At 34.9% G+C, this 12,541-nt stretch overlaps 1 protein-coding gene across 4 annotated transcripts in view; it reads right to left on the reverse strand.

Annotated features, from left to right (window-relative positions):
- Cap-G (Chromosome associated protein G) overlaps positions 1 to 12,541 on the reverse strand; it is a 161,725-nt gene that overhangs the window by 33,339 nt on the left and 115,845 nt on the right. For 3 of the 4 annotated variants that reach the window (XM_090392754.1, XM_090392752.1, XM_090392753.1), the window contains exons 12-13: positions 8,910 to 9,029; positions 1,605 to 1,850 (exon numbers count right to left, since the gene is read on the reverse strand). In XM_090392754.1, the coding sequence (XP_090248880.1) occupies positions 1,605 to 1,850; positions 8,910 to 9,029 (366 nt within the window). The remainder of the gene's footprint in view (positions 1 to 1,604; positions 1,851 to 8,909; positions 9,030 to 12,541) is intronic. The other variant, XM_090392755.1, reaches the window with a different exon arrangement.

Consider the following 12,541-nt stretch of genomic DNA (forward strand, 5'->3'; position numbering starts at 1 on the left):
AAGGGCGAGAATCGCCGAGAAGGAAAGAGGGAAATATAAGGGTCATGCGACCCTGAAACAAGACCTTTTGTTCCTGGATCTCCTGTGTGTTCCTCTCTTGTGGTGGTGTAAGGTGCGAGTGCCCTCGGTATCAGAGGGTTCCCGATAGGCAGCTACGGTCTTGGCGGCTGTATTCTCCGCGAAAAGAAGCAAGTCCAACTGTCCACAAAAGGCCAGTTTCCTGTGAACCTATGAAGCACTAAAGAACCAAAAGGGGAAGATAAGTAAACTTTGTTTGTGTTACACTGATTATGAATGAAAGATTTGTGTCACATTAATATGTTATAGAAGAAGAACATTAATGATATAGGATAGGATTGTATTGTTATCACTTTAGAAGAATATTGATTTTAACCTTACTATCTGTCATTGTGTTAAAGTTTGCCTTTATATTGATTGAAGTTAAGGATATGTTAGAGTAAAGAATTGGCAAAAGTATAAAGGGATTGTGAAAGATATGAATGTTATCTTGTGTAGTCTGACAGAGCTACGGAGTTTTAGATTGATTGTGATAATAGTACATGACTAATGCATTAGCGAAGGTTAATATAATTCTTACTTTAGGAAGCTACTGTATAATATTTTATAAGTGTAATAGTAGTGTTTGAATATTATATACCTTGTCTGGAACTCCCTTAAGATGGGATTTTAATTTATGTTATTATGTGTATCAACTTTTGAGTATAATAAACCTTGCTTTTGATTCTAACAAAGACTTTCTGTGATTTCTGGAATCCGATGCACCGCTTATAAAATATTAATGCGAACCTATGCGAGATATTAGAAAAGGGTATATTTTGGCCACGTCTGCAGAGTTGATAGGTATCATTAAGTACTGTCCTGAGATTACCTCTTGGTTGTTAATATTAATAATCTAATAGTGCTAAGTGGCGCAGCGAAACAAATAAATTTCTTGGCGTTTTACGAGAGGTAAATCTCGGACACTCTGATACTGCCTCGATCTCGAGGAAATTTCATTGTCCCACAGAGGTACCATGTGTTACCCGATTGAGTGTATAACGGAGATATAGCATAAAAGGTTAAAATAGTTGTGATAAGGAAAAAAGCGACGCAACAATAGGTCAGTTTCCACAGTGTCTCTTTTCTACAGGTATTGCCACGAGTGTGGTTCATGAGCAATATCTGCTCAACATCCTTTTACAGTTGAACTGCTGACTCACTGAACGCGCTATTCATCTTTCATTCTATCTACCTTGGTTCTTTACAATGATCTCCTTCATAAAGTAATACCCAATTACTATAATCTCCACCTCCTCAAAAAGAATACCAAATGATTACTTTTCTCTTGGCTCACACAAAATTTATTTGATAGGTTTTGTAGCCTCTTGGTGTGTGTGTGTGTGTGTGTGTGTGTGTGTGTGTGTGTGTGTGTGTGTGTGTGTGTGTGTGTGTGTGTGTGTGTGTATGGGAGTGATATATAAAAAATAAATAAGTAATTACTAAAAGGATAGCTGTTCTTAAAATTATTAGTAAAGAAAAATATAAATTTAATAATTTTGTATCGATGTGTATGAAACTAAGCAGAAGTTATTTTCAGCTTTTACCTCGCTATCTAGCTGAGTTGAAAGAATATATATTAATGCTTGGCTACTATCTGGTGATGAAGGGATCTCTCCATCTTCACTATCACTATCATTTAGTGGAGTTTCTGGTATTAGGTCAAGAAGATCCGAAGTCTTCTGTAAGTCTTCCTTATTTGTTTGAAACATTTCTAAACCAAACAGCAAAAGAATGTCAAAAATGGCTTTGAGAGCTGTGACTCTGATAGTTTCTTGATCAACTTGTGCAATCTAAAAGACAAAAAAAAGATAATGGTAAATCAAAAATATTTTATTAAAAAGGAATAGAATATGGTTACTCTCAGTGTGCATCCACAAGTTTTATGCAGTTAATTATTTTTGTTTCTCAGATACACAACATATCTATAGGTAATGCAATTTGTTTAACATTTATTCATCTTCTTAAGCTCTTCCAAGTATTTTAGAAGTTTTAGGAAATACTCCTCAAATGAAGAACTATTCCAACAGAAATGTTTTCTACAGAAGAAGCCAATAAGAATCAGTTCAACAAATTACTACAAACTACAAATTAATGCATTTTGTAAACTAACAAAATGACAGAATTTGCACGTGCAAATGCAGAACTTACTAAAAGAAAGCCCACAAAGCGATCAGCCTACTATGATTTACATGGATGCAGATAATGTGTCAAAATACTGCTGATCACATGCAACAGAAAGTGCCACCTATTTTTTGACCTGCTGAATTTAAGTTTATTACAGTTAATATAGAAAGGGAATTGAGGATGCAGACCAATTTATAACAATGCAGAAAAGTCTTCAATATAGGCATGTAAATCCATTGATGTTATGCATAAAAGACTGCAGTTAACAGTTAAGATTTAGTTAGTGCAGAAGTTGCATGCAAATGAAAAACCTAATAAGGATAAGTTCACGCTAGAAAGACTATTAATAAATTTCAGACAATGTGGTTATGCTGAAATTCAGAGTTCCAATATCTAGACCATTTAATTAAGAAAAAAAATCAAGTTTTAAATACTTAAAAGTAAAATTTAAGTCTAACCATTGTAGAGTGCTGAGGGAGTGAAAAGAAGGCAATATAGTTCCATTACACAAAGAAGGATAAATAAAACAGGTTTCGAAATATAGGCTAATTAATATCTCAAGAATGGTGATTAAGGTATTGAAAAAGTTGGTTAAGAGCAAATTCAGGAATGAGTATCAGGAATCTTACCAGTAACATTTAATAGGAAAATATCTCTGTAATTCTCACATCCCCTTCCCTTTTTTATTGATGAGTGTTACAAGAGCTCAACCCTCTAGTCATCTGGAATTCAGCCCTCTGACCAGGCCTTCTGAATTATTCAGTGTTTTTCATGTTTTTATTGCTTTTTCTACTTCAAGTATTAATATGATTTTCTGATTTCATTCATTCTTATTGAGTGTGTTCTACAATCAGGGTGTCACTGCTTGTTTCATTTAACAAACTTTCAAAGTAGTTACTCTAGACATCTGGAATATCTTTATCTTCAGTTTTCATTTCAATTTTATCATCTCTGGTTCCTTTTACAGTACTCTTTCCTCCATTTCAAGGTTTTTCAATAGCTTCCCGAATATTTTGTTGCCTTTCTGATATTTATTTCTATTTTCTTATCAAAATCTTCCTATTACTTTTGTTTAGCTTTTTACATAGTGCTTCATTTTCTTAAATTATTCTCTATATTCTCTAAGAGTACAAGCTGATTTACTTGCCAGGAAAACTTTCGATATGCTTTCTTCTTTTCTTTCACTACCTGTTTCTCTTCTTGAGTCCACCACGGAGTTCCAAATTTTCTGTCTTTGCAAACAACTCACATAATGCCTCTCTGGCTGAATTAGTTAATGTTTTCTTCATGGTTTGCTACTGAATCTCCAAGGATTGCTTCTTGTTTTTAAACTCTCATTTTTTCCAAATATGTGTATATTTTTGTCTATGATTTATCTCTGAAAGCTGATCAACTTTGGTTTTAAATTTTCTTACACACTTCTTTTGAGTATGAAATTCAATTTTATTCTGCTCAAAACTATCATAAACACTTCCAGTTCAAATTTCCAATATCATCGATGTACAAATTGAATAGTACCAGGGCAGGTGTAGCACCCTATGGCACTTCACTGATCACCTGTCTTTTTTCTTTAACTCTGCTATTTACTATTATCTTATGTGTGCCCGAAAACTGCCCTCTTATCCATGTCACCAGCTTGTGCCCATTCCCATTTCCTGCAACTTACATAACAGGAGAGGCCTTCATCCAGCAGTGGACAGAAAATGGCTGATGATGAAGACTAATATGCCTCCATTGAGTATCCTGTCAAATGGCTATGCAAAACCTACCAATTATTCTGATCAGGGTGACCACCACTAGTACTTTTGTACAAGATCTAATACTTTTTATAAATTTTTAGTGTTCTAGTACTTTCTTCCTTCCGAATAATAATAATAATAAAAATAACAATATGAGAGTTAGACATATGAGTTTAATATTTTTCTCTTCTCCCACCTCCCCATATGTCACATTCAGTGACACAAGTATGATTTCTCTTTTTTTTCCCTCCCCTTCTCACTGTTCGCTGACCTTCTCTCCCCCCCCCAATCCCATACTCATGCAATCCGACTGGTATTAGCCAATGAAAATATATTCTTTGCTATTCAAATACTTCTCAGCATTATAAAATCATTACAACAATGAAAAGAAGTGGAAAAATTAAATATTTTAATATGAATAACCACTTTTTTTTTATTCATATTAAAATGCACAGCGTAATTCAGACCCCATTGAAAAGAGAAATCCAGCCGACAATGGTCAGTTTTTAGACATAGAAAATGTATATAAAGAATGGCAACTTTGAAGACTGTAAAAGCACTGAAAAAAGGTCAAGAATTCATGGTTTTTTGGAATAAAGTTTTTGAAATGAAAAATGCTGTAGGAGAATAAATGTTTCCTAATTTAACAACATTAGTTAAAGATGTACTGTGCCTTCATCAGCAGCAACTGAAAAAATATTTTCAGTAGGGAAAATAAATAAGAATAAAATTAGAAATCAACTACAAACTCCCTTGATGAAAGGACTCCTTTTGACAAAAGAAAAATTGAAACATTTATCAGCTACAGATTTTACTATTTCTGGAGAGTTAATTAATTTAGCAAAATCTGTTAAAAAAATGAATAAATACTTCCAGTGTTTTTCTTGTGAGTGGAAAACCCCAGTATATATGTAAACAGCATATTAAATAACTGAAAATTTAATGTTACATTATTTTAAACACTAAAATGAGACAAAAATTATATGGTAAATTAATACGCGTTAAGTACTAAAGTTACAATTGGGACTTCTGTTATGATGATTGACAACTGCAGCTCTTAGACTCATAGATAACTACAGTAGGTAAGTTTTGACTTTTTTTTTTCATGTTTGTCATACATGTGTTAATTTAGCAGTTTTATATTGCATTCATCAATGATAATAAGGGAGTAATACTGTAAAATGCCCTAAATAGAGTGAATGAAATGAAAGGAAATAAAAATTTAGTATTTTTTTTTTTTTGAGATCTGAAATTTGATTTGAAAAAAATTATATGGTAAATTAATACACATGTTAAGTGCTAGAGTTACAATTGGGACTTCTGTTATGATGATTGACAACTGTAGCTCTTAGACTCATAGATGACTACAGTGAGGTGAGTTTTGACTTTTTTTTCCCCCAATATTTGTCGTACATGTGTGAATTTAGCAGTTTTACATTGTGTTCATCAATGACAATAAGGGAGTCATACCATAAAATGTCCTAAATAGAGTGAATGAAACGAAAGGAAATAAAAATGTAGTACTTTTTTTTTGAGATCTAGTACTTTTTTCTTGCATAATTTGGGACTAAATATTTTCGCTGAGTGGTAACCATGATCCTGAATGGTGCAGCAATTTCTCTTATCCAACCTGGATGTTGCTTTGTTGTAAAAATGTGAGTAATTACTAAGACAAGAAAAATGAAAGATGAAAGGAAAGTGTAACAGGAAGAAACGAAGTAGACCTTTTCAAAAAGGTTCCAAAACTGACAAAAAAAATAAGGGAAACTGAATTCACCCTACAGATCCTGCAAATTAATATAGAGGGTGCCTCTCGAGCCAAAATGAACTACTTGGAAAAATCTGCAGGACAAATAACATCAATGTAATCTCTGTCCAGGAACTACATACCAGCAAAGATGATGAGATTAGCACAAGAGCTAATATCACTGTAGTATGATGTAGCCAGTGATACATCCTGTCACCAATATATGGTTCTATCATCTAGATCAGGGCTGTCCAAAGCACTGCCCGCGGGTTTTGATTTTCATGAGCGAAAAAAAATAAAATAACAATTTGAATCGAATGCGTAATAGATATTTTAATTCTATCACTAACTGATAATCTCAATGTTGGTAATTTTATTTGGTGCTTTTACATCACTATATACCCACGTGTTTTTCAAATATTAGATGTGTCAAAGAAGCATTTTTACACTGTTTTGTTCCAGCGCACCTGCTCCGGGCGCTCACGGGAAACGTGAGCGAGCAATTAGTGTTGTTCATTTGTTCAGCTTTTGAGGTTGTGTTGCTGCTGCTGCTCACCAAATTACTAGATACGCATTGTGATGTGACCCTTGGATACGTTTTTTTTTCTAATGCGCCCTCGGATTACCTAAGGTTGGATAGCCATGATCTAGGTGCAAGAGAACATGGAAAATTGCAAAATACTATCTTTTTCTAATCATAATAACATCGAGATCATCACAGCAAAGGCAGCTGGCACAACCATAGTGTCAGTTTACAAACCAATAAAATAAACTTGGTTTATCCCAGCTCTTCCTGCTCACCAACATCCAGCAGTCTACATAAGAGATTTTAACAGTCAATATTACTTCTGGGGCTATTGTAGAAATGATATCAACGGTACTAGACTGATGGAATGGGCTGAAAGCCTTGGGCTATCGTTGGTTTTTGATGCAAAAGACTCTAGAACTTTTAAATCAGGTAGATGGAAGAAAGACTCAAACCCTGACCTCTGCTTTGTCACTTGCAACACTGAGGATAATCCTTTACCCACTAATAGGAAAGTACTTGAAAACTTTCCACAATCTCAATATATAGACCTGTTATAGTCACTATAGGAACACAAATTCTGATTATACAATCTGTGGAAAGATCAAGATGGAATTTTCACAAACCTAACTGGGAACAGTACTCTAAATAAATTAAATCTAACATGTGTTGGGTCCAACCTGAAGTCAAAAATTACAAATGTTTTGCAGGAGTACTGATAGGTGCTGCAAAATGATGTATACAAAGAAGTTTCCAGAAACAGTACATCTCATGCTGGCCTCCTGAAACTGAGGAACTATTCAAAAAATACAAAAAAGATCCAGATCCTGAAATTGGAAAAAGAATTTTAGAAATGCTTAATGAACAATGACAGTAACATTGGAAATCCACAACTGAAATTTTAGACTTCACTCACTTTAGCTGCAAGGCATGGGCAATGCTCCGAAAACTCGGAACATGGTACATAAAACCATAGGTTTCATGGAACTAAACTAAACAAAGACTAGAAGGTCAGTTAGTGAATGCAAAAAAGGACTCAGGCTGCACCCAAAACAATTATCAAAACTCAAATAATTGGGACACAAATTGCATACTCAAAAAAAGTTAATGTCATCAAATTGCAAAGACCAGGTGAAACTAAATGTCTCTGCATAGTTTTCTTATTGTAAGTATTAATTTTTCGCAGAATTACTTAACGTTTTATTGTCCTGGATATCATCATCAAATTCCTGACATGTACCCTCAAGGGGTGTACATACTGGATAAATTTACCACTGAAACATATAAACACTGTGAGCAAACATTTTTTTTTAAATGCAAAAGACCTTAAACATATAGTGCATCAGTACTGTGTATGATTTTTTTTTCTATTTTATTAATTTTATATATTTTTTATATAACCTGGAAATTGCATTGGACATTAAATAAACTTTTTCAAGCCACTTCCGGCCCCTAACAAGCTGGACAGTGGTCTCACACCAAGTGATGAAATTCAACTCTCCCCTAAAGACAATCACAAACATCTAGGCCTACAGTGGGATTTAAACCTATAGCCTGTTAGTTGGAGAGTAGATGTGATCATATGAATTAACACTCATGTTGCTTACATTATATATAGAGACCATGAAACCACTTGATAAAATAAAATGCACCTCAAACCTAGATTTAAAAACATGTCAATTTTTTTTTTTTTATGTGGTTTCCACCCATGAAAGGTTATTAGTAAACCTATAGTACATTTGTACAGTGGCTTGGCCAAGGATTTTTTTTCCCATTTTTATCAAATTAAATTTTTTTTTTGTAATTTTTTTATTTATTTTTATAGTCTGTAAACCCTGCTCTAGAGACCAAGCATGGAACTTTTTCAAGCAACTTCAGGCCTCCAAATAAGCAAAGCAGTGTTCCCACACTGGGTGATGAAATTCACCTTCCATGTAAAGACAATCACAAAACATCTATGCCCATGGCGGAATTAAAACCTGCAACATGTTAGTTGGAGAGTGGGTATACTAACCACTTGGCCAATCAGGCTGGCAAATGCTTTAGATACTGATATTATTTATGGAAAATAGATGTTATGGCAGCATATTAGTACTTGGGTTGGCTACAGATTTGATACTTCAATATTCTAGGAATAATTCTATGAAGATTACACAGGCTTTTCTCCCCAAGCTGATTCATGTCTCACACATCAAAAATCATTTATTACCTAAAAATGTTCACAAACATCTACACCAAGAATTTGAATCTAAAGCTTACTGGTTTGAATGCACCATTTGAATCAATGAGGCAGATATGCTATGTGCTTAGCAACAGACAAAGGTTTAATCTAAATTGGTTAAACTTTATGTTTAAGAGTCGAACAATGTTTCCATGCTGATTTTCATTCAACCCGGTTCATTACTTGTTAAAAGTTTTTGAAATAAACTGTAGCAAGTGTCTCAAATACAAAATTTCTTCCAAGTCTACTGAATGATTTAAGCACCAGTACTAATACGTTAGAGAAGAAGAAGAAGAGACAAAGAGACAACCATTATGAGAGAATCATGCATGGCAACCTGCCACTAGTAGATTCACAAAATGATTTTGAAAATGCAAAGGTAATGAAGATGATGACAAGTTTAAATTATAATAATAAGCACATAATAATAGCAAAAACATAGCAAATGTTTACTTTAAGTTTACAAACTCATACTTTACAAAACAATCCCACCTGTAAGTATAGGAACAGATATTGGGAAGCTAAGTCACTACTCAATAAACAACAAATGCCAAGAGCTGATATTGCTTGATTTCTTACTGCTGGATCTTCATTTTGGATGCCTGGTAGCAACTATGAATGAGGAAGAAAACAATAGTACTTATAACATGTGTCTGTAATAGAAATTTGTATAATATGTGAAACTATTTCAGAAATATCAGGAACATATTAGGCTATTAATTAGAGATGCAAGAACTGAATAAACAAATTTAAAATGTAGTAATAAATATCAAAATTAAGCCATTCCCAGATGAGTTCTGAATATATTTCTCCTAAAATATATCTTAATGTAAAACTATATTTGGAATTATGAATTCTAAAGGTAAAAAACTATTTTTTTTTATTTTTTTCTAAAAAAAAAAGCTTTTTTTTTTGAGAAAATTGAAAGCTGATTTACATTATTAGTAAACTGCAAATCATTTGCAATGTTAAAGGAACATACATAGGAGGGTGGTCTAAAAAGTTCTCAACCTAACAATGAAAAAAATTATTTTTACTTCTCAACATAATCACCATTAACTTATACATTATTCCAGCGCCATTATCCTGTCCCTGTAGTGGTTCTCAGTAAGATCTGCAAAATACCTCTCTACAGCTGCAATCACCTCTTGATTCGAAGAAAAATGCTGACCAGTGAGGAAGAGTTTTAGTTTTGGAAAGAGATAGAAGTCAGAGGGAGCCAAATCTGGGAAATAGGTTGGATGTTCCAACAATTCATAGTGCAGATCCCTTAATTATCACACTGCCAAAACACTTTTGTGGTCAGGAGCATTGTCCTGATGAAAGATGATTTTTTTTTTCCTTCTGCAAACTGGGTCTTTTCTCACGAATTTTTTCTTCTAGTCTGGTTAAAATATCAGAATAATATTCCCCGGTTATTGTTTTACCCATTCAAGATAATTAATAAACAAAATGCTTTAGCATCCCAAAACACCGATGCCATGACCTTTCCTGCTGATGGAACCAACTTTGTCTTCTTTGGCATTTAACAACTGGCTTCTGTCCACTGTTTTGACTGCTGTTTGGATTCTGGTGTGTGATGGTGAATCCAAGTCTCATCCATAGTAATAAATCGACGCACAGAATCAGTTCAATCAGTTTTATTCTTGTTAAAATGCTCCAAGCACTGTTCAGAGATTTTCATGCGAGTGCGTTTTTGATCTGCTGTGAGAAAGCTTGGCACATATTGCGTAAAGCTTTTTCATATGCAATTCTTCATGCAAAATATATTGTACACGTTCTTTTGAAATGTCCATAGTCACAGCAATTTCACACACTTTGACTCGCCGGTCATCCAATACCATATTGTGCACTCGATCAATGATTTCTGGTGTTGTTACACTTATGGATGCCCTTCACATGGATCATCTTCAAAGCTTGCATGGCCACGTTTAAACTCAACAGCTCATTTCTTAATTGTCGAAAACGAAGGAGAAGAGTCTCCATAAACTTTTATGAACTTCGAATGAATTTCTTTTGGTTTTAAACCTTCTTTTACAAAGAATTTTATAACCGCACAATACTCAATTTTATCCAGTTCAAGAGATACAGACAACACTTTTGCTTCAGACAGCTGCATAAAACAAACTACTGGATAGAATGATTTGCAATTTCACATGGATGCTTATGACAGATGTACCAAAAAAAAACTTGCTGACAGTGTTGCCATCTATGGTCAAGGCCGAGAACTTTCCAGACCACCCTCGTATGTGGTGAAGAAATTACACATTATAAATATTAATTATATAAATTAAATGATTTATTGACAATATATAAATAGAATATTTATGTCCAGGTTATAGAATTCATACATTCAACAACAATTGGGAAGAAGATTATTATGCTATCCAGAGTAAAGAGGAATGTTTTTGCTTCTTGCACGATGGTTTAATTTAGTTGTATAAGAAATGTAACGTGTATTTATTCTACTTTCATAGTTAATTAATTTGTTACTTGTTATCATTTGATATGAAGCAAGTATAAATTTCCATAAATAAAAATATTGGTGCCCGCCACTCTCTTCCCAATTTCAAATGTGCCAATGACCACAACCAGGTTGAAAACCCCTGGTCTATATATTAGAACTCCAGTATTGTTAGATCTTATATTTTTGTCTTGTACTGTACCTCTAGCTGCATCAAATTACTTAAATCTTAGTCTTTCCTTGGGTCTCTTTTTACAGCTGAAGTATTTTAATATGGCTGAAAGTGTGGTTTAAGGTGTAGCTGATGTATTGCATGTGTTCTTCTAGCTGGTTTGCCTGTTTTTTACAAAATGAAAATGCTTCTACCTCCTGTGGAGGTAGAGGCATAGGGGGTTATCAACAAAATGCTTCTACCTCCATAAGTAGAAGCATTTTTTCTGCAATTTCCAGAAGTTTCACGTTCATGTCTTCATGAAATTGTGTCAGAGAAACTGGATTATCGGAAATTGTGTGCACGCTGGGTGCCGAAGTTGCTTACAGAACAACGCAAAGTGAATCGGCTGGGCAATGCATTGGAATTCTTGACATGCTACCACGAGGATGGCAATGCTTTCCTGAGCAGACTTGGGTCACACACAACCCCTGAATCCAAACAACACTTCATGGAGTGGAGGCACACCTCACCACCAGTCAAGACAAAATTGAAGACAATGGTTTCCATCTGGAAAATCATGTGCACTGTGTTTTGGGACAGATAAAGAATTTTGCTGGCAGACTTCTTGGGTCAAGGCTCCACAATCAACACGAGTATGTACTGCCAAACCGTTAAGAAACTGCGTCATGCGATCCAGAATAAACGATGTGGCATGCTTACCAGGGGCGTTGTTTTGATTCATGATAACGCGCCCACACACAGCAGGTGTAACACAACAACTTCTTGCCACCTATGGCTGAAAGTGTGGTTTAAGGTGTAGCTGATGTATTGCATGTGTTCTTCTAGCTGGTTTGCCTGTTTTACAAAATGAAAATGCTTCTACCTCCTGTGGAGGTAGAGGCATAGGGGTTATCAACAAAATGCTTCTACCTCCATAAGTAGAAGCATTTTTTCTGCAATTTCCAGAAGTTTCACGTTCATGTCTTCATGAAATTGTGTCAGAGAAACTGGATTATCGGAAATTGTGTGCACGCTGGGTGCCGAAGTTGCTTACAGAACAACGCAAAGTGAATCGGCTGGGCAATGCATTGGAATTCTTGACATGCTACCACGAGGATGGCAATGCTTTCCTGAGCAGACTTGGGTCACACACAACCCCTGAATCCAAACAACACTTCATGGAGTGGAGGCACACCTCACCACCAGTCAAGACGAAATTGAAGACAATGGTTTCCATCTGGAAAATCATGTGCACTGTGTTTTGGGACAGATAAAGAATTTTGCTGGCAGACTTCTTGGGTCAAGGCTCCACAATCAACACGAGTATGTACTGCCAAACCGTTAAGAAACTGCGTCATGCGATCCAGAATAAACGATGTGGCATGCTTACCAGGGGCGTTGTTTTGATTCATGATAACGTGCCCACACACAGCAGGTGTAACACAACAACTTCTTGCCACCTTCGGCTGGGAACAATTCCATCATCCCCCCATATAGATAGTCCTG

Source organism: Typopeltis vanoorti, chromosome 5 (genome assembly GCF_054136105.1).
Source record: "Typopeltis vanoorti isolate ZY-2024b chromosome 5, IOZ_Tvanoo_1.0, whole genome shotgun sequence".
NCBI lineage: Eukaryota > Metazoa > Arthropoda > Arachnida > Uropygi > Thelyphonidae > Typopeltis > Typopeltis vanoorti.